At 49.8% G+C, this 23028-nt stretch overlaps 1 protein-coding gene across 1 annotated transcript in view; it reads left to right on the top strand.

Moving 5' to 3' along the window:
* The window catches only part of Sh3bp5 (SH3 domain binding protein 5), a 66004-nt gene that overhangs the window by 33819 nt on the left and 9157 nt on the right, over positions 1 to 23028 (top strand). The window contains exon 4 of the mRNA XM_050158258.1: positions 20382 to 20546. Within this exon, the coding sequence (XP_050014215.1) occupies positions 20382 to 20546 (165 nt within the window). The remainder of the gene's footprint in view (positions 1 to 20381; positions 20547 to 23028) is intronic.

A 23028-nucleotide genomic window follows, 5' to 3' on the forward strand; every position in this document is an offset into this window, starting at 1 on the left:
GTCACCATCCTCAGGAAACCAATTTTTTCTTTTTTTTTTTTTTTTTTTTTTTTTTTTGAGACAGGGTCTCATAATGTAGTTCTAGCTGGCCTGGAACTTGCTATGTTGACCAAGCTGGCCTAAAATTCTGAGGGCTCTGCCTGCCAAGAGTTGGGATTAAAGATGCGCAGCCTCACACCCGACTGAAAGCAGCACTTTTAAATTCGAGTGGGCTCTGGAGATGAGTGGCAGCCTCTGTCAAGCCAACACCCCCAGTGCACAGGGATGCGTCCTGACTGCAGCGAATTCTTCCACACCTTGGGGTTGGCTGCACCTCCTGCCTAGCTATTGAGCTCTGCCTCAAGCATCCCGGCCCAGGGCTCGAACCAGAAAGAGGCGTGGCCTGGCCCTTGTGGAGGAGGGTTCTCTGGCAGTGGCGTGGACGCACTTGCATTTGACTCTTCCTGAGCGCGGGTGGCAGGAAGACGGTCCCGGAGGATTGGTTGTGCAAAGTCTTAGCCAGGCAGTGAGGCGGGAGGAGCCCATTGCCATTCCCGGAATTCTTTACCAACAGCCTGCTTTTCCATCTCCTGGGAGTCGGCTTTCCTCTGGGGCATGGCTGATTCCCAGGAAGCCTTGCTGGGTGGGCAGCACGTGGGCACCATGGCCCAGCGGTGAGAAAAGAACCGTGTTGTAGAGTTCTCTACACGGGCTGAAACCACGGAGCCCCTTGGTATTTCTGGTTAGCTGCTGTGTATTTTTATACTTGCTGCGTGGCTCGAGCTGACCTGGAACGTGCAATCCTCCTGCCTCTGCCTCCTGTGAGCTGAGGTGACAGGCTGGAACCACCACACCCACTTGTGCTTCCTGTTTTTACTAGAATGTGGCACTGGAGTGGGTGGGTAGTCCCTCCCCGCCCTCTCTGCACGCCTCAGGCATTCCCTGGAAAGAGTTGCAGAAACTCTTGTTTGGAAGTGTTTCTGTAACCAGTGTGGTCACCATAGGTAGGGCCTTTTATGCTGTCAGGCAACATGGTTTGAGCTCTGGCCAGAGGGCAGGGCTTCTCAAGAGCACTTTGGTATAATTTCGGTTCCTTTTTTTTTTTTTTTACTTTGGGGGTGCCCCTGCTTTCCCTTTTCCCACCCCCACATGTGACTTTATATTTCCCCCTTCGACTTATATTTCCCCATGAAAATGACCCTTTAAAAAAATCTGGTCAATTAATTGGGTTGGGAATGTGGCTCAGTAAAACATTTTCTTAGTCTATTCAAGGCCCTGGGTTTGAGAACCAGAATTGCCAAAACAAAACCAAAAAAAAAAAAAACCATAAAAATGGCATACATACAGCTGTACTCCCAGCATTCCAGAGGACAGCAGGTTAAGGCAGCCTGTGCAAGAGCATGTTGATGTAAAAACACAACGCTCACCTCGAAGGGAATAAGAATTTATTCTGGAACTAAGTCCCAGGAAACTCAGAGCTAGGTTTCCTCAGGTTCCCTGTTTCCACACAAGCAACTTCATGGAGTTTTCTTTTTTTTGTTTGTTTGTTTGTTTGTTTGTTCTTTTCATTGAGACAGGGTTTCTCTGTGTAGCCCTGGCTGTCCTGGAACTCCTCCTGTAGACCAGGCTGGCCTCGAACTCACAGAGATCGACCTGCCTCTCAAGTGATGGGATTAAAGGTGTGCACCACCACATGGGTTCATGGAGTTTTATAGTAACAAAACAAAGAAGGCTATGAACCAAGGCACTTAGAAAATAGATTGGGTGTGTTAGGGACGCAGACACAGCAGGATGGGGTTGTCCGTGGGCCTGAGATGCTATTCAATGACATTCTTGGCTTTTGGCTCGGTGGATGCTAGTGGTCTGTTACATTACTAAATTCCAGAAGGTTTTTATCTGTTAGTCACAAGATGTTCTGATACCGACTAGGCACGGAATGGCTGTCCAGGGGCCTCCAGCTAGCCTGAGATAAGGTAATTGGCCTCTGGACCTGCAGCATTCCACAGCCGGTTACCAGCCAGTCGGCCTCTGCTGCGCAGCTTCTTTCCAGGAATTCTCTCACAAACAGCAAGCACCCTTAACCCCTGAGCCATCTCTCCAGCCTCTTGTATTTATTTTTATGGGCTATATCTGGCAAGAAGGAAGCTGCCCTGAGGTGTTATCATCAGGTGAAGGAGAGTTTGGGGTGTTAGCTGCCCTTCCTTTGGGCTTCTGACTCACGGCTTGTGAAGCCACGCAGGCCTGTTGTGCACACACCCATTGCTTAGCTGGGGTGAGCCAGGCTCAGGCACCAGCAAAGATGATCTGGTGCGTCTGTGCTGGGTGATTGACAAGCCTGGAGACTCGGCTAAAGAACTGGAGGTTTTTCCTGCCCCATAAGCCCCATAACAAAGCTGCTGGGGGTCGGTCAGCACCAGACAGAATTCCCAAGGTCTTCATGGGAGTCTATGTCAGCTGGCTCTCTCTGAAGAATCTCCTAGAATTCGGGCCCCTCCGAGGCTGTTTCTTCCCTTGACTTCTCCAGCCACTTCCAGGTTTCTCTCTTGGTAGTTTTCTCCTCACTCCAGCTCCTCCTCCCTCCCTTCCTTTGTTTGAGAGAGTTTCTCTCTGTAGCCTATACTGACTTAGAACTCACCGTGTAGCCCAGGCTTGACCTCATGGCAGTCCTGCAACCTCAGCCTCCTGAGGAAGCCTGGGGGTTAACTTCTCAAGCTACAACACCCGACTTCAGCTTTCTGCCCGCCTCTTTCCTCTCTGTTTGCATATTTGATTGTAAAGGTGGTGGGTTTCATGATAGTGTGATCATCTGTGAAGCTGTCTTCTTCCCTTCGCTGGCCCCTGTCCTTGGCTTTTGTGCAGTCCTTTTTATATAACGTCTTCTATTTGCTTAGGTAATATATTATATATAACGTCTTCTAAAAGGGAATTAAGTTGATAGTTTTGAGACAAGTCTCGCTGTGCAGGCTAGGATGTCTCCTCCTTCAGCCTGTTTTTCTGGTTGAGTTTTGAGAACTGGTCTCCTGTAGCCTCGGCCAGCACTGAATTTACTGTGTTACCAAGAATGACCTTGAACTCCCAATCATCCCACTCACCTACCGTCCACGTGCTGGGACTGCAGACAGCAAAACCACCCATGGCTTCCTCTTTTTAGCCTGGTTTCCACATGTGAGATAAAACACATGATACCTGCCCTTCTGCCTGACATGACTGCCCTGGTTTCAGTCAGCGTGACAGCCAGCAGTCAGTCATCTGAGAGGAAAGTCTCAGTGGAGGAATTGCCGGATCAGATTGGTCTGTGGGCATTCTCAGGGGCGTGGTCTCATGAGCTGATGCCGGAGGATCCAGCCCACAGTGGGTGACTCTGTCCCTAGGGAGACCTACGGTCCTGAGCTGGACAGGAAAAGTAGCTAAGGATGAGCCGGGGTGTGCGCCAGCGAGCAGCACAGCCTCCATCTCCTGCTGTATTCCCCGGACTGGGTCTCCTGGGCAGAGGTGATGCTGTGTGGAGTAGCAGAGTTCAGCCTTCAGATTCCTGCCACAAGTTCCTGCCCCAGCTTCCTTCCAAGAGTGCCCGGAAGCATGGGCTGAAGGAGGCCCATTTCCCCATTGCTGCTTTTGCTCAGAGTTCTGTCACAGCGGCAGTGAAGTAACCAGAGCAGTGGTTATCTCCAGACCCACTAATGCTCCTTAGAAATGGCATGCTTGCTCGTCGTGGCGGATAACACACCACGTTTTCTTTACCATCTGCTCATGGGCATCTAGGCTATTCTACACCTCAGCTGTCACGAGCAGTCCTGTGATGAATGTGGGCATCCCGGGGTCTCTGTGGTACGGTGACTTAGAGTCCTTAGTAACGTGCCCAGAAGTTGTGCAGTTGGGTCATAGGGTAGGGTAGTTCTATATTTAGTGTTTTGAGGAACCTCCACACGGGTTGCCATAGTGACCTCTTCGTGATTATGACTGCCTTAATTAGTTAATTACGGACTATTGACGGTTCGCTCTTTCTGTGTAAGATTTCCCTAGACTCTTGGGAGCCGCTGCTTCCTTAGAAGGGAGAGCAGCAGCTCTGCCTCACTTGGGCCGTGACGCACTGTCTAGGGAGCCTCTGTGTCCATTTTACTGGAGGACGGTTTCAGTGGACACCAGAAAAGCTACTGTTTGCTTGTTAGTTCGCACCGACCTTGGCAGAAGCTGTGCTCTGGAGGAGCTGCTGGGTCTCTTTATTTGTAAAAGGGATGGCTGTGAGAGCTCCCTGGGCTCCCAGATCCTAGAATTCAGGACCTGTCACGTTCAGCCTCGACCAGCAAGGAAGACGCAACACCCGGAGCTCTTCTTGCAGTAGTTTATTCAGGACCTCGTCTCTTTTTCTCTCTTCCCCTCTCTCTCTCTGGGCAAACCCCTCCCAGCCCTTAAAAAGGCACAGGCTACCAACCCCGGATTGCCAGGTGGGCACTGCCCGTAGGTTCACGCATATGCAAGCAGCTGACAATCATTGCGTGATCATAGCATAAGTCAGGTCTTAGCCATAATTGGGAGCTGATTATCAGATGTGGCTCGATGCAGCTCACTACAAGGTCCCAGCCTCAGGCGCAGGCCAGCCCACTGGAAGTCTCTGCATATAGAAAAGCCTGGGAAGTCTGTTTCCACACTGGCCTGGGTCCTCCTCAAGGTGGTAGGAGGTATCTGTACCAGGCTCTTTGTATTTTTAAGTATTTTTTTTAATTTATGGGTATGTGTTCATGCATGTGTGCACAAGTAAATGGTGAGCCAGCAGAAGGCATCGGGTCCTTTGGAGCTGGAGGTGTAGGTGGGTGCTGAGCTGCACAGGGGTCCTTTGGAAGTGTTCTTCAGCACTGAGCCATTTCACCAGCCCTCCCGTATCTGTGTTCCAGGATGAACGGAGAGGAGGGAGGGCATATGTCCCTTGTTTTAAAGACTCACCTAGTATATTACTTCCCTATATTACTAGAACCTGGTTATGTGGTCACAGGAGCTGTTAGGCTTGGCTTTGAGCTTGCTAGATCGGTTTGTTTCCAGGGACAAAAGGGAGAATGGATATTGGGTGGCCCCTTAAACAGCCTCTCCATCTCTGCTCTGTGGTTTACTATCTTCTAGAAAGGCGCCTGGCTGGAATAGACGACAGGCAGGCATATGTGACCCACGGAGCAGACGTGGGACCCCTCTGGACAGAGAAGCACTGTGTACCCACCCAGATTCCTCGGCTGACTAATGTGCCAGCCCTGCAGTGTGGGCGACTTCCTTTCTCTTGTGTTGTATCGGAGTCCTGTGAGGAAAATCCTTGCCTCCCACACATCTGTAAGTGGATGTGCTTGTGTTTTGTAAAGTTGTCGAATCCACTCAGACTTCCTTTTAGAAATATGATTTTGAATGACTCACTTCCCAGGGCCCTCTCAGAACAAGCCCTCATGGCTGGTACGTTGGGATAGCGTTGCCCCTACCCCAGACCATCTCCTGGTGCCCCCGCATCTCTGCACCACCTCCCAGTCCAGCCGTCTTTCCAAAGTCAATTGTGCTGATAGCCTCACCCAGAGGAGCTCACACATGGTTAATCTTACATGTTCTGTGGTCGAGTCATGGTGCCTGGCATGTGGCCAGACCTTACAGGGGTTTCCATGAGGATGCTGAAGCAATTGGCATCTGAACAGAACAAAGGGACCTCCCTGCAGCAAACGGGCACTGTGCAGACTTGAACCGCAGCCCTGTCTCTTCCTGGAGACTCTACTCCCCTCTGCAGCATCTAGGCTCATCTTACTACACAATCACAGGAGACGGAACTTCAAAGTCAACTGTTCACAGGCTTGCGAGATACACCAGCCAGGTGCCCAGCCAGATGGTCAGGGTTTGATCCCCAGGGCCCACATGGTGAAGGAGGGAAAGTTGTCCCTTGAATCCTCATACTGTGCCCTGGCACATGCATCCCCCGCCCCCGCCATGAATACACAAAATAAATGTAATTTATTTAAGAAAAAGAAAAGTTAGTACTCTGGATTTGTGCATGCAACTCAGGTCCTGTTCCCTGAAGAGGAACTGCTGAACACTGTGCCTCAGAGGCAAACAGAGGGCAAGAAGTTTTCAAATTCCGACTGCCCTGGCTGCTCCAGCTGCACAACTCAACTCGGTGCCGCTCCCCAGCAGCCCACAGCTGTCGAGACATGGTGTTCTCCTCACAGTTCCCGAGTAGTCAAGGGGTGTTCTGAGTCATTCCGCATTCTGTCGCCTTTCTTCCCCAGATTGACTAGCCCTCAAAAACATAAAAATAAAAAAGGTTTGGGGCTTAATGGAAATTTTAGAATTTTGGATGTTCAACTAGTAAAACCTATGGAACTGTTATAAAAGCTGAAAAGTCCAAGATCAGAAACACTGTAGTTCCAAGGGTTCAGGTAAGGGATGTTCAGCCTGTGGTTGAGTGAATGCAGCTGTACCGGCTTAGAGGCTGGGTCAGGGGTGGGAGCTTGGTACTTCTAATGGGCTAAGTGCACCAGGGAAACCCTAGAAGTCAGAGCAAGCAGGCGTGGGAAGCCAGGATCTCTGGCTGACCTGGGTTTCTAGGTGCAGATTATCTACTGTCCTGGTGATGAGACTCAGGGTCTCCAAGGTGTTTGCAATGCTATTGAGAAGAACAACCAGGTGGCAAAAGCATAAGATATTGGTTTCCAAAAGTCTGATAATTTTCTTTCTCTTTTCTTTAAAAAAAATGTGCATGCATGTATGCATGCGTGTGAGTGTGTGTGTGTGTGTGTGTGTGTGTGTGTGTGTGTGTGTGTGTGAGAGAGAGAGAAAATAACTTACAGAAGCCAGCACTCCCTCACACCATGTGAGTCTTGGGAACCAAACTCAGGCCATCAAGCTCCAAAACAAATCTTTACCTCCTGAGCCATCTCACTGCATAGCCCTTCTTTAACCGATAAATCAGTTTATTAAAAGAGCTAACTTAGGCTTCTGCATTCATTGGTGACATCAGCCTCCTGCTCAACACTGCGTTAGCACTCAGAAGTGTGTAACCATTGAGTGCCTGTGGACTCCCAGACTCTCCCCACATAGTTTTTCTTACGGTGTTTTTGTTGTTGTTGGTGGTGGTGGTGGTGGTTTTTGTTTTCTCGAGGACTGAACCACACTGTAGACCAGGTTGGCCTCAAACTCGCAGAGATTTGCCTGCTTCTGCCTCCCAAGTGCTGGAATTGATTAAAAGTGCTTGCCACCTGCACGCCTTTAATCCCGGCACTCGGGAGTTAGAGACAGGTGGATCTCTGTGAGTTCGAGGCCAGCTTTGTCTACAAGAGCTAGTTCCAGGACAGGCTCCAAAGTTACAGAGAAACCCTGTCTCGGAAAAAAAACCCAAACAAACAAAAAAAAAGTGCATGCCACCATGTATGGCCTCTTGTAGTGATTCTTAAGGTCTTGATGAGATACAAGCTTGTAGCACAAATAATAAAAACCCAGAGATAGATATTGGGTTTCAACCTGAAAACCAGAAAAGCAAAGCAACCAAGCAACTAGAGAAGTCTTACCTCTACTGAGGCTAGGTGACTGACTGCAGACTAAGAGCTAAACCTCTCTCTTCTTCCATTTTATATCCCCTCTAGTGCTAGGATTTAAAGGCATGAACTCCCTAGTACTGGGAGTAAAAGTGTGAGCCACCACCACCTGGATTTGTTTCTGCATTGATCTTGTGTAGCCCAGGGTGGCCTTGAACTCAGAGATCCATTTGCCTCTGTCTCCCAAATCCTGGGATTAAAAGTGTGTGCCACCACTGCCTGGCCTCTAGTGGCTTAGCTTTTTCCCTTCTGATCTTTAGACAAGCTTTATTAAAACATCAATAAAATATCACTATACAAACTAGTCTTTTCGGAAATGTACACTGGTCCTTTCATTATCTGAGGATTATTTCCTTTATGCCCCTGGGCAAGTCAGCACCCACTTTCCTCCAGACTTCACCGGGCACCTGGTGAGGGCCATTCGGGTTCTATGGGTGTCTTTCTGTATTTTGAAAAGTCATAGCTGGGATATTAGCTTCCTGACCAAGAGCAAACAAAGGTGAGGCCAGATGAGGGTTAGAACAGAGCTCTCCTGCATCCTTGACCACACCTCAGAAGATGCTGGGCGGTTTCAGATGCTGGGTTGCTTTCACACATGCTACCATATGGCAAAACACAGAACCCTGGACCTGTGAGTTCCAAGATGTTAAGGTTCCCCCCACGCCTGTGTTTGCTGAAGTCTCTTTGGGATCGGGGTTATACAACCTCTAGCCTGGAAAAGATGAGGTACGGTGAGGGGATGAGCTAGGGAAGGAGGCATTTGAGACAGGGTTTCTCTATGGCTTTGGAGCCTGTCCTGGAGCTAGCTCTTGTAGATCGGGCTGGCCTCGAACTCACAAAGATCTGCCTGGAAGGAGGCGTTCTGTGGTGACTTATGCATACCCCTGGCAGTGTGCTTCCACGTTGTCCTTCCTCGGAGACTTCCTAGAACAAAAGCGCAGGAAGACCGATTTTTTTGTGTGAGCCATAGGAGAGCAAAAAAGAATCACAAATTTAAAATAAGTGGCCACGAGGGCATTGCACACAGCCTGGCTCATAGCAAGATTCCTTAATTAAACTAATATTTCTTACACACTGGCAGCCTTGTAGGTATGGGAAGGGAAAACCGCAGCAGTGGGGCTGGAGGAATGGGGAGGCCCAGTGGTTAAGAGGGCTCTTGCATTTCCACAGAGCTGGACTTTGTCCCTCCCCCCTCGCCCACCGGCTCTGTCGCAGGTCTTCAGACTGGGCCATAGAGTGAAGTGTTTGCTGAAGTCATTCTGTATAGAATGCTGAGTCCTCAGACTTCAGCTCTTCGAAGGGAAGCCACAGAAGCCCCAAACTGAGGCAGTTGGAGCCTGCCCAAGACAGATGTGCCCACAGGCCCTGCACATGCGGTAGGGGCCATGGCCAGCCACTCCTGACTTTCTGTCTGGGAGGCGTGGAGACTGTTAATGGCTGTGAACTTACGTTAGCACGGTGGAAAGCAGCCTCCGGGTTGGCATAAGGAGCACACAAGGTTGACTCAAAGACTGGCATGGGTCAGGGTTAGTGTGTGGGCTGGTGGAGTGGCAGATGGGGGCTGTGGGCCTGTTGTGGCTACCCCTCTGCCCACCCCTGTCTCTGAATCTCTGAACGCGATGGTCTCATGTCTCTTCATGTCTTTATAGTGTTACGGAGTTTCTCTGGCCTGACGGTGATTACTGTCCTGGGGACGGTGGGTTGCTTGTGAGTGGTGCGCTGTCAGGCAGATGTCTGTGCAGGGAGAACCTGATTGTGGCACACTGGGGATGGGGACACTTCCTCCTCCATCTGCCTGTGGGGTGAGAAGGATGCTATACTGGAGTGCAGGCGGGTTTGGGGGGCCCTATGGTCACCTGTGGTAGCTGTGCCGCTCTTGGCCGTACTTGAGCTGCTGCAGGGCGGTACAGAAAGTCATCAACAACTTTGAAAGTTAGCGGCCACAGGTTGGGCATCGAAGTTAAACAGGAGCTCAGAAAAGAGGAACCACGCGTGGCAGCACACACCTGTAATTCCTGCACTGGAGGCAGAAGCAGGAGCGTCTCATTCAGCCTGGGTTACCTAGAGCGACCAGCATCTTAGAAGAATAGGCCTCGGAGGACAACTCTGGCTGATAAGTTTTAAAGAGCAGAAGAAAGAAGCCAGAATAATTAACACAAGGCCAGTATTCTGCGGTCAACCGAGAATGCCCGGAAGTTGGGACCCTGAAGTGGGTTTCAGAGGGTGAACAGGAGTCCCCCAGGATGGTGTCGGGGGTAGGGTTGTGTTTCCTGTTGAGGGAGTGGCAGGTGTAAGGATATGGAATGGGCAGGGAACTGTGGCTCACTGACTGGAGGGGAGACAGGACTCGTGCTGTGCCTATGTTGGGGTGGTCATTAGGCAGGCAGGCGGTGCCGGACATCGCCAGACGTGACGTCACAAAGAGCACCAGGCCTTCCACGTGCAGGTATGGAGACTACACTCGCCTGGCACTGCCCCGCAGTGGCCCGGTGGGGTCGGATGGGTCGGTGGAAAGTGTCTCCTGTGCGGCCCTATCCTCCTGGCCAGGCCTGGCCTGGTAAGATGGGTCTGTAATCTACTCACTCAGGAGGCTGAGGAAGAATCATAGCCTCAAAGCCTGCTTAGGTTTCAGAGTTCAAGGCTGGCCAGAACAACTTAGTCTTTGCCTCAGAATTAGAAATTACGAAAAGAGACGCTAGAGACATGGCTCGGTGGCAGTTTACAAGGCACACACAAATATCCCCAATTCAATTGCCAGGTTCCAGCGCCACCCACAAATTCCCCCTGCTTTGGATTTCTGAGTGCTGAAATTATAGATATGGACCTTGTACTCAACGCACCCGTCTGAAAATTTAGGCACTCAGTGCCTCAAACTCCCAGAGATCTGCCTGCCTCTGTATCCCTAGTGCTGGGGCTAAAGGAGTGCACCACCATGCCTGGCTACTTAGGAATTTCTTAAGGACACACATACACATACACACATTGAAAGAGTAACTAGTGAACACCGTGTGCTGTTGCCAGCACTAACAGTTCTTTCTGAGGATGTGAGGTGGTGGTGGCATTGAAATACGGTCTCATATAGTTCAGGCTGGCCTTGTCTATGGAGCCAAGGATGACCCTGAGCTCAGGATCCTGCCTTACAGGCCTGGGCTCTAATCCACATTGGGCTCAGCAGGAGCACTTGAGACCATCTCTCCAGTAGTGTTTCATTTCCTCTCTGCCTCTGGTTTTTGTTCTTATCTAATTCTAATTCACGGCCCTGGTATATCACTTTGCTTCCCAGCACGTTTGGTATTTCTCTCCCGTGGATAGGAAGCTTTAAAAGATTACATCTTGGGCTGGGGGTGTAGCTCAATAGTAAAGCACTTCCCGAATGTGCACAAAGCTCTGGACTCATTCTTCAGCAATGGGGTGTGTGGGGCCACATCTAAGTTAATGATAACTTGATGTAGTTCAGTCCTTTCTTGGTTGTTTACAAAATGCATTCTTTGGCCTGGCAAGATGACAGTCGTTATGACTGCTTACCCAAACCTTGCAGAAGTTTGGTTCTCAATACCCACATGGAGTCTCACCAAGGTTGCAACTCAAGATCAAGAGGATCTGATGCCCTTTTCTGGCCTCAACAGTACACATTCACACAGGTTAACACACATAAACATCAATTAAACAAATCCTTAAAAGTGTGTAATTGTGACTGGTTTAAAGCAGTCGTGTCCAGCTCCTTGACACTGTGACATGACGTCACCTACAAATATGCTGGCTGCATTCCTAGCTATCATGAGACACAGGCAGCCTGTGGCCCACAGTCTGGACCTGCCAGGTTTAAAGCATTTGACTGGGAACAGCTGTGTCTTTTGGATGTACAGTGTGACCCACCCTGGCTCAGTTGCACGGTTGCTCAAGCCAGTGTCATAGTTTTGAGTTTAAGGAAAGAGCTGTGTAGCAGAAAATCAGCAGCGATAGCTGAGAGGGGACACGTGGGCTGGGTGTGGGGGCGGGGAGCTGTGAACACTCAGGAGACTGAGGCAGGCTAGGCACACCTTTACTCCCAGCACTAGAAGCACACCTTTACTCCCAGCACTAGAAGACGAGTTAGGCAGATCTCTTTAAATTCAAGGCCATCGTGGTTTACATAGTTAATTTCAGATCAGCTAGGGCTATAGATCAGCTAGGGCTACGTAGAGAGAGACCCTGTCTCAAACACACACACACACACACACACACAAACTGAGGCAGGGGGATTGTATATGTTTGAGGCAGCCTGTATACATAGCAAGTGCTGACTTTCCAGGACTATGTAGCAGGGCTGTGTCTCATAAAATGAAATAAAATAAGATGGAAAGAGGCACTTTCGTGAACTCTTTATGGAAGTTGCAAACATATCCTAATAGACACCCCAGAGGAGAGTCGGGGATAGACTCTGTGACAGTAACTCTTGGCTGTCAACTTGACTAACATCTGGAGTGAACTAAAACACAGAAATGAAGTGTGCATCTATGGGAGATTATTCTTGCTAGGTTTAAAGTGGGTGAATTCACTTCTAGTGTGGATCTTTGAGATACGAAGGCACTTTTGGTCAGGATCTTAAGGCAGGAACACACACCTTTAATCTGGGCCATACCTTCTGCTGGAAGCCTATATAAGGACATGAAAGAAGGAAGTGTTTGCTCTCTGCCTGTTTGCTCTCTCAAATAAATAATAATAATAAAAGAAAAAGAAAGAAAGTTATACACATAATAAGTGAATTTGGTAAAGGTGTGAATATCAAGGTCTAAATAGGAAAATCAGGGATTTTTTATAGGACCAGCAATACCATGAAAGTTAAATTTCTTAATCAATTCAAAATAGGAAAAGAACTAAAGGACATGCATGAGTTTATATTGAAAAATCAAAACCACTGCTAAAGGAAATTAAGGTTCTGTTTATGTGGTGATACAAAACAAACAAGTTCATCCCTCCACTGGTTCTAGAGCCTACTTCTTTGCCATTCTAGCATACAGTGAAGGCAGCTGAGACATTCAGCCTCGTAGACTGAGCAACTTGTGGGTTCTTGTACTTTCTGTCCATAGCCATCCATTCTTGAATTAGCTGGACCATCACCTGTAAGTTGTCCCAATAAATCCCATCCTTATAAAGAGATTCATTCTATAAGTCCACTGCTCTGAAGAACCCTGATTAGTACAGGCTTGAACTCATTGGCACAGGAAAGGACTTTCTGAGCGGGATGCCCATGGCACAGGCACAAAGACCAACAATAATAAATGGGCCCTCGTGAGGCTGAAAAGCTTCTATAGCAAAGGGCTCTATCATTCAAGCCAAGTTCAGCCTATAGAATGTGAAAAAAACTGCCATTTATGCATCTTATAGAAGGTTAGTATCTAGAATATGTAAAGAATTTTTTCAGTAAACATCAAGAAAACAACCCAGTTAAAATGTGGTATAGCACTAAACAAAATTCTTAAAAGATGAAAGACAAATGGCTGAGAAACTCTTTTAAAATGCTCAATCTGGGACTGGAGAAGATGGCTCAGTGGTTAAGAACACTGGCGGCTCTTACAGAAGACCTGGGTTCAGTTCCCAGCACACCCACATGGCAGCTCACAACTGTCCATGACTCAAAGATCTGACACCCTCACACAGATAAACAGGCAGGCGAAATATTAATGCATATAAAATAAAAATAAGTAAACTATTTTAAAAATGCTCAAAATCTATAGTCATCAAGAAGATACAAATTAAAACTACCTTGAGATTTTCATCTCCAATCAGAATCGCAGGGGATGCAGGGGAGGGAAGACTCATTTACTGCTGGTGGAAGTGCAAACCGTTCCAGCCACTGTGGGAACCAATGTGGAGGGGCCTCAAAATCTGCTCTACCACAAGACCCAGCTGTGCCACTCTTGGGCATATATACCAAAGGACCCTGCGTCCTACCGCAGAGACACTTGCTTCTCCATGTGCACTGCTGCTCCAGTCACAATGACCAGAAACTGGAAGCCGCCTGGGTGTCCGTCAGCTGCTGAATGGGCAGTAAAATAGGGTGTGTTACACAGTGGAGTGTAATCTAGCTGTTAAGAAAAGGAAACGTGCAGGCTCAGGGATTTACTCAAGAGAGGAGGTGGGAACATTGTGAGAGCCAAAAGTGGTGACTGACTCCAGGGAAATGGTGCCTTCTGGACATAATAGGGCTGATGGCCATAGAGACTCACAGAGACTGTGAAAGCACACACAAGCCCTGTGCAGAGTCAGCCCACATCCCAGCACTGCCAGGGGGAAGTGGGCACAACGTCCCACCCCCTCACCAAGAAGATATTTGCAATTGATACCTGCTGGGAAAGGAATAATCGGTCTTCCCTAATGGCATGTACTTGGTACATCAGCCACACTCCAGGGCAGACCTCGTGCGTAGGAATAGTTGGCCAACACAAAACACACTCCGTGGTTGAGGCAGGGGGCGGGCAGGGAGCGTGTGTTCTGTTTTGGTAGTTTTTTGTCTTGCTAGGTTTTGCTTGTTTTGATTTTCATTTTTTGTTGTTGTTTTTAAGAGAGAAAGGAGATGAAGTTGGGTGAATAGAGATGTGGAGAGAGCCTGGGAGGGACTGGGGAGGGGAAGGAATGTGATCAAAATATATGGTATGAAAAAAATGTCAGGGGAAGAAAATGCCTGGCTCAGCAGTTAAGAGTGTTTGCTCAGCTGTGAGGGCCAGGGTTTGGATCTCAGCACACACACACGACAAACCGAGCATTCTGCAGATGTCCTAACTCTAGCTCTGAGATGTCCAGTGGCAATCGTATGATCACAGGTACACATATATATCACACTCATGTACACTTGCACACACACACACACACACACCCCAAATCTTTTTAAAAAATAAAGACAGCTCAAGCAGAGTTGCTCAATGACTGTCCCCTGACGCATGTGCCCTGACCGACCTCTGCCTTGCAGGACACTTCCTGTGGGTCCCTGTGGTGACATTGTGCTTTGTGTGAGGCTTCCTGGGTGTTATCAGAGGCCTTGGCATTTCAGCTAGAGCCGGGGAGCTACTTGTTCAAGGTTGCAGGCCCAAGACAACGGTCTTTGTTGGTGCCAGGAATGTGCCCTGTTCCTCCCGTGTCTCTGGGCACAGCCTCCTGCCTCATAGTGACCCAATTGTCTAAGCCTCCAATGCCAGTTCTGTACAAGGCATTGGAATGTGTCTTTTGTTAGCATGCTGGTATAGTGGGAACTGGGACACCACAGGGGGCCTGTTTGTATTGGGGATGCTGGGAAATATGGGTACCTTTCCTCACAGTCCCCAGGTCAACAAGGCTATGCCTCCAGAACTTGGCCAAGGGCTCCTGATGTTTCCAGGTCCTTGATACGAGGATTGGGACCAAGACCAGGGTGTGTGTGTGGGGGGGGGGAGTACTGTTTTCACTTCCAGCTTCCTAGTTCTGTTTTCTGTTAGAGGTTAAAGCACCTCTTTTTATTTATTATTATATGTATGGTGTGCATGTGTGCACACCGGTGTGGTGGTCAGAAAGCCCTTGTGGAGTCAGTTTTCTTCTATATATGTGGGTTCTCGGGATTGAATGCAGGTCATCAGGCTTGCTTGGCTGGTACTTTATCTCTGCCTCTCTCTTTCCCCATCTCCAAACATCTCTTCCCCCATCCCCCCTCCCTCCTCCCTCTTTCCCCATTTTCTCTTCTTTTCTTTCCACATTCCCCTTTCTGTGATGGACCCTGGGGCCTTCTGCATCCTAGTCACTGAGTTGCAGCCCTAGCCCACCCTAGGTCCTTAGCCATGCTTTCGCTCCTGTCAGTGCCAGCTTACTCGCTGCCGAGGACTGTCATGAGGATGATGGCAGAGCATGTGGCTTTCCCCTGGTGAGCGTTCAGCATCTCCTCTGGTATAAGGCAGCATGCCGCCACCTTGGAGTATTGGGCAATGAGTGACTAAGCCACTTGTGTGCCCTGAGTCTGCATTTTGCTCCCCAGTAGAAGGAAGGATGATTGTATCATCAGATTCATATGTGTCTTAGACTCCGCAGCTAGCTGCCTATCCTGCAGATGGCATGGTTACAGGCCAAGTCATGTGTTGGATGTGTGGGATGGAGGTTCTGTCTCACTGCCTTGGGGAAACTGCCACAGCAGAGGGTAGTTTGTAGCTTATAGGTATAGAATGTAGTTCATTCTTGCCTAGTGTGTAGGGCCCAGGAAGAACGGTCACTGCTATCTGTCCCTGTCCCATGCCCCGCCACGTGCCTGGCCCAGGACTCCTGCCATCAGCACCCCCACAGCAGATGGGCCTGTGAGCACTGTGGGTGCACCCTTCTGGAGAAGGGGGGCAGGGAGAAGGGGTGGCATCTGTTGTGTATGTCCCTGAAGCCACAGGAAGAGTGTGATCTGGAATGGGTTGTTCCTAGAGGCCCTGCCGCACGTGGCTGGCATCTGTCTTAAGTCGCTCGTCATTGTGACGGAGGGCCAAGCACGAGGAGGAAGTAGAAACGGCTGATGCTGAGTCAGGCTGAGTCCCAGTGTCACTGTCCTTGTCCTTACTGTTGACTGTAGATTATCCCACCACCCATCCATGATGTCAGTGTCAGAAGCACCCCAGCAGCAATGCTTCATGATACAGGGGCCAGGGGCTCGGGCTCCCGATTGATGTGTCTGAGACGCATCACTTCATAGCCTTCCTTGGAAAAATGAGGGGGTTTAGACTGGGTGGCCTATAAACCTCATTACACCCAAACCTCTGTGGTAGCCAAGACCAGTGTCCGGATGCCCTTCTGAGAGCAGTTACGAGAGGAGTGGATGCGGAGTCAGAGGATACCCTGCCCTTTGCCCTCTGGAAACATCTACTTTTCACCCTACCTCGCCTGTGTAGAACACCCATACATCTTCGTGTGCTTTGCACACACGACTGACTAGTGTGTAATGAAGGTCATCTATCCAGCTCGTTCATGAACAGCCTCTCTGAGTCACGGAGGGATTCCAGTCCCTTCCTGTCGGTGTCTTACAGCCCAAGCAGAGCTGGTGTTTGCTTCAGTGGTCCTCTTAGCTGCAGGCCTCACCTCTCCAGTTTGCTCATTGGTTGTGAACCACTGCATGACCTGAGCCACACCTCGGAGTCCAGAGCCAAAAGCCCTTAGTTAGATCATGTGGCCGGGCCTCTGCTGTGCTTTAGAGGCTGATTTTGTTAGGTGTGTCAAGGATCTCTGGGTGTCATCTTTCCTACAATGGTGGAAATGAGGAAGTTGAGTGTGTAGCTCAGCAAGAGAGTGCTTGCCTGGAGTGTGTGAGCTCCTGGGTCCCACCCACAGGATGGATGGATGGATGAATGAATGAATGAATGAATGAATGAATGCTCAGACTAGAGAACCAGCTTTCTCTGGGATTGAGGTTCCACATCTTGTGATCTAACTGGGAGGCCCTCTCAAGTTAAATCTCGAATACAGGTATTAGGTCTTGGCTGATTCTGATGGCATGGCCTCAGGTCCAATGCCTGAGAAATCTATCCTAAGAGACTTTAATAACCATCCTCTCTCTTCACACCGTCAGCGCTTTATGCCTCTCACAATGCATGACTGTCTTCATAGGAAAGTTCCTAACTTACCTGGAACCCCTTATTTAAGGCTGGCCTCTGTGTTCTGGAGCCGAGTACCCAGGAGGTATTCAATAGAGGCAGAACCACACCCTTCTGTGTCTTGCTGGCCAGTGAGCCATAGAATGTCCCGTCTCCTCGTGTGCCTGCCTTGTGTGTCCTGTGTGTATAGTTTAGGAAGTGAGAGGAGTGCTCTGAGTGGTTGTGTGTGCCTGTAGTCCCAGGTGGGGGAGAAGGACCAGGCGTTCATACCCGCCTCGCTGTGTAGCAGGTGTGAGGTCATCCTGGACTACAGGACACTGTTTCAAACCAGAAAGAGCGAGCTGTTCGTTCCCAGCCACCCAGACGCGAAATAATCACACAGAAACTGTATTAATCAAAACACTACTTGGCCGATCACTTAGACATATTGCTAGCAAGTTCTTGAATCTTAAATTAACCCAATTTTTGTTAGTCTATATTTTACAAGTCTCATGGTTTACGGGTAAGGTTCCCAGGCATCTATCTCCTTCAGCGGCTACATGGCATCTCCCTGACTCCGCCCACTTTCTCCTCTATTTCTGCTTGGAATTCCAGCCTTACTCTATTCTGCCCTGCTATAGGACCAAAACAGCTTTATTCATTAACAAAACACATTCACAGCGTACAGAGGGGAATCCCACATCAGAGACTGAAGGAGAGGGGGCTGTTTTATGGAAGGTGGTCTCCAGCGTGTACCCCAGAAGTCCCCACAGCTGCTTTTACTTGATAGTTATTCCTTATATAGCACCTCACTTCTTGGCATCACTGTGACAAAATGCCATAGACTGGAGACCTTAAACAGCAGCCATGTTCTGGAGGCTGGAAGTCCCCAGAGTCCCCGCTGAGTCAGTGTCTGGTGAGGGACCTGGGCAGCCAGAAAACAAATGTGCCCTTCAGCTGCAGATGGGGCTCAGTCTCCTGTGTGGCCCTCCTGTGGTCTGGAGAGCTGGGACTGTGGCTATGCACAGGCTAGACCAGGAGGATGCCCATCGCGGGCCATTATGGGTCACTGAGCTTCCCTAGGGCTGCTGTGCTCTGTGTGCTCAGCTTCTTTGTTTCTTTTCCTCTTAATTTTCTTTGCAAATTCTCTTCAGTGTCTGTGACGATTTCCTCTGTGTCATGTGAGACTTTCTCTGGGGAAGGGTGGGGCCCTGTTGATCCCCTCCGAAGTCCCAGGGGCTGTCCTGTTAGTGTCCCATCCGGGCTTCTGTAATTGCCCCAGGGACCCTGTTGACTTACAGGAGAGCAGAGTGGCAGATTAGCAGGTTGCAGTGGCCTGCCCTGTTCTGGTGGGTGGGAAACTGGAGGTGAACCCAGGGGAGGCTGGGGCCTGTAGTGTGGCACAACTTTCTTTGTCGCAGGGAGCACGTGCTGCAGTGTGTGTGTGTGTGTGTGTGTGTGTGTGTGTGGAGGTCGGAGACAGCCTCGGGTGTAGCTCTTGGCTAACAACTGGCCTGTGAGCTGGGGAGTCTTCCAGCTCACTGGAGTGCCCAGTTACAAATGTGTGCTACCAGGTCTGGCTTTATGTGGGCTCTGGGGACCTGAACTTAGGTCCTTATGCATGCTCACTCACACCCCTCCCCGCCCCCCACACACACAGCAGGCCATCTCCCCTGCCTGTCTCTGGTGCGGTCACATGATGTAGCCTACTCTTGAGGGAGGAGCATCAAATGTCCAAAAGTGGTGTGAGAGTCACCTGTGCTCATTTATACTCGTGATCACTGAGGTAAAATTAATTTCAGTATATTTGATTTAGTCTACTGTATCTCAAATATTAATCTCATCATTGATCAGAAAAATGGCTAATGGGATAATTAACATTTTTGTGTTGAGTCTTTGAAATGAGGTGTTTTTTTCTTGTGTGTGTGTGTGTGTCAGGTGTGCATATGTGTGTCTGCATATCCACATGTGTGGCACACACATGAGCAAGTCCTCATGACTGTACGGGTACATGTGCATGTGTGGGGGTGGGCATCAGGGATCTCAGTCGATTGTCCATTGAGGCAGGGTCTCAGTCAAAGCCAGAGGTCTGGGATACAGCTAGTCTCTCTAACTGCTTGCTTCAAGGATCCTGTCTTCCTTTTCTGAGCTGTAGCAGCTGCCACAGCTCCCCAGTGTTTCTGTGAGTTTTGGGAGCTGAAGCTCTAGTCCTTGCTTCTAGTCTTGTGTAGCAAGGCACATTCACCCCCAAGCTCTCCCGGCCATGTGAGATGTTTGTATTTGTTCCTTGCCAACCACATTTCAGATGCTCAGGAGTTACGTGTTGGCCTGAGATGGCTCAGTCAGTACAGAGCTCACTGGTGAGCAGCAGGGTTCTCTCCCCAGCACCTGTATAAGATTACAGGCATGGTGGGACATGCTTGTAATCCCAGCTCTGGAGAGGTGGGTACATTCCTGGGGCTCACTGGCTGGCCTAGCTTAATAGGTGAGTTTCAGGCCAGTGAGGAACTTTGTCACAGAGAACAAGGCTCCAAGATGAACCTCAGGCTTCTGCACACACACACACACACACACACACACACACACATATACACACATGTACACTCACATGCACACATATGCTCACACATGCATATACATAAACCTATATACACACATACACAAAAGCATCACACGTGCTGGGTCTGCTGTAGCTGTGAGGATGGCTGCAGTTTGTGTTAATTCCTTCCCGAAAGCAGGGTTGTACTGGTCATGCCCGGCCTGGCTGTGCAGTTATTGTGGACTGAGACGGTGGCCACACCAGGCTGGCACTCGTGTTGTGGGGTGTTTGCCTGAAGCCTTGCTTCTGGCCGGCTTTGGAGCTCAGGAAAGGCTGCTTGCATCCTCTCTGCCTCGTCTGTAGCGTGAAGTCCCACAAGCATGGTCTCTGGAGCACTTTTGTGTGGTGTAAAGGGAAGGTGCCCAGGGCTGCCGCGTCTGCCTGGCTCAGATCTTCGGAGAATGACCACAGCTGCCTTAGCCCTTGCCATCACAGACGCAAGATCTATGCATTTACTTCTCTGTTGTGCTCCAGACTGCCAAGACTGTCTGCTCACCTGTCTGAGTTCCACTCAGCCATCAGTCAGTCAGTCCCCTGCTACCCTGTCCCTTGTATGAGTGCCTGTCTGTGGAGCCTATCCAAGAGAGGCAGACGCAGACAGATCAAATCTTTGGCCACTCCTCTCTGAAGGGGGCTGGTAACGAGCTCGGGGACTCCTGGTCTTTGCCTCCAGCCTCACAAGCCCTCCTTTCTCAACAGGCTCAGCTGGAAGCTCAGAAAGCCACACAGGACTTCCAGAGGGCCACCGAGGTGCTCCGCGCTGCCAAGGAGACCATCTCCCTGGCTGAGCAGCGGCTGCTGGAGGATGACAAACGGCAGTTCGACTCTGCGTGGCAGGAGATGCTGAATCATGCTACTCAGAGGGTAGGAGGGCCGTGTGTATGCTGGCCGTGGGGAGCTGGGCCTGTATGCTCTATGTTCTTTGACTCCCCACAGGAGTATAAATAGGTTCCTGGATGGCGTGGAATACTTCTGTAAAGGCTGTCTACTCTCCGGAACCTTTCGGCTGGCCTGGCTTTAAGCCATGCTCAGGCATGACAGTCTCCCAGTGACACGCGAGGATACTCATTCTCTGTATTGCCTGAAACTGATCTGGTTCACATAGACCCCGAATGTCTTGGCAGTGGAGTTTGGGTTTCCCAGAGGGGCCAGGATGCTCTCCAAGGTTAGCTCCCAGTACCCCAGAAGGACCATCGGTCCTCAGTGGAAGCCCTGATAACAGTTTGAACCTGCACTTGGGTGTGTGTGTGTTGGTGGGTGAAGTGCCTAGCCCAGAATTAAGTGGACGCTCAAGCAGGGCCTTCCAGGTGAAGTTGGGGTCTGGGAAGTGATGTGCAGTAGGCAGTAGCTGGGAGTGATTGTCACTGTGGGATTTATATCACCGTAAGGTGGCTCTCCACCTGCTCCCAGGACGCACTGTCTGGCTCAGAGCTGGAAGTAATAATTGTCTTGGTCTAGGTAGACTACTTAACAAAATACTGTAACTGCCTGGCTCCCACACAGAAATACATTTCTCACAGTTCTGTAAGCTAGGAAGTCTAGAACCAGGGCTGGGAATATGAAGGAGTGTACTGGTCCCATAGCATTGCTCTCTCAAGGCCCACAGTATCGCCACCCTAGGGACATTCCTACTCCAGCAAGTGGGGCCACCTGCTTGACACTGTAGACCCGAGTTTGCTGGGGTCACAGAATATTCCCAGATACTGCTTCCTTCTAGCCAGGTGCAGCTCTTGTTCTTCTGAGTCTTGGTCCCCTTGGCACAGGCCTGTTCTCCCGCGAGGCCAGGGGGCTATTGTAAGGCAGGCAGATGAGCTGCAGTCCCTGGGCGCAGACTGTAGCTCTGCTTTCCTTGATCGTCAGAAAGGCTGTCTGTGGGGTTAGAAATGAGGTCCGGGAGCCGGTGCCAGTGGCTGCTCCCCGACAGTGTCACCTGCCCTGCCACAGTGGCTCCGTCCTGGGGGTCTGGTGATTAAAGTGGCCTTGAGTGTCTTTAAATAGAAAAGCCTGACTTACAAATGATTTCAGGAGACCAGCTCTGCCCGTGGCTTGGCAGCCTTGAGTTTCCTGCCCTCTAGTGGCCATAATAATGCTTGTAGACTCAGCAAGGCTGAGAAAAATCTTACTGGGTCAGCTATAGGAGAGATGGCTCAGAGGTTAAGAGCATTGCCTGCTCTTCCAAAGGTCCTGAGTTAATTCCCAGCAACCACATGGTGGCTCACAACCATCTGTAATGAGGTCTGGTGCCCTCTTCTGGACAGCAGGCATACACACAGACAGAGTATTGTATACATAATAAATATTAAAAAAAACTTTAAAAAAAAAAAAAAGAGAGAAACCTAAAGGGGAGGTTGGAACCCGTGCAAAGCCAAGCCTGGTAGAGAAAGAAACAACTAAACAAGCCTCTGGCCTGCCCTTCCTTCTGGGACTCTTCCCCTCCAAAGATCTGTAGCAACAAGTAAGAGGCCATTTCAGAGACCACCAAATGTGCCTGTTCATGGCAATGTGTGCCTATGATGCCAGGCCGGAGATCGAGACGGGAGGATCAAAGCTACCCTGGGCTATGGAGGGAACCCCATCTTTTAAAAAAGGAGGAAGAAACCATTGCATGTTACTATGATATAGGAAAGTCCACGTTTTAGTCACGGCTAATGGCAGTGGGTAGCTGCTCACAGAGGCTCCTGAGACCTGCACACTGTCTCCACGGAATCACATGCTTGGCCTGTGGAAACAAGGCTCTGGGTTCTGCAGCAAGCAGACTGTGGAGCTTTGCAAGATAGCTTCAGAGCCCTTTCAGTTCAGTCGGGCCCATGCCCATCTGATGTGTACCCTTTGACCACCAAAACAAAGGACCCAAGCATCCGGTTCATCTCTGTCTATATATGTTAGGAGGTGTGGTAGCAGCAACCTGTGTGATCAGTGGGGAGTTCTGGGTCACAGGCCAGGCCTTCCCCATCACGGATGGTACTTCCTTTTCTCTGGTTCCTTCATGGTTGCATAGCCCTGGGATGATTCTCCTTGAACTGATGAGAAATGATCCTCCCCTCTGGGCAGGTACCTCAGTAGTAGAACAAGCGCTTGGACTTAGCTTGCAAGCCATCAAATCCATCCCCAGCAACAAGGGGGGAAGCACACATAAAAATGCTCTCGAGACCATGACCTTTGCCCTGCCTCACTATTCACTATTCAGAGCCTCAGCCTGCGGGATAATAGGGACCCAATCCTCCCTGCAGGCCAGATGCTCATGTTTGGCTCTGAAATAGCGTGAATGACTGTGACCCTTTGTTTGAATTGAGCATTTCTCCCAATGTGGCTCCTGGGGACCATTTGCCAGGCCTTGTGGGGCTCG

The sequence above is a fragment of the Alexandromys fortis genome, unplaced genomic scaffold (assembly GCF_014885135.2).
Source record: "Alexandromys fortis isolate MF-2015 unplaced genomic scaffold, M_Fortis_MF-2015_v1.1 scaffold_106, whole genome shotgun sequence".
Classification (NCBI taxonomy): Eukaryota; Metazoa; Chordata; class Mammalia; order Rodentia; family Cricetidae; genus Alexandromys; species Alexandromys fortis.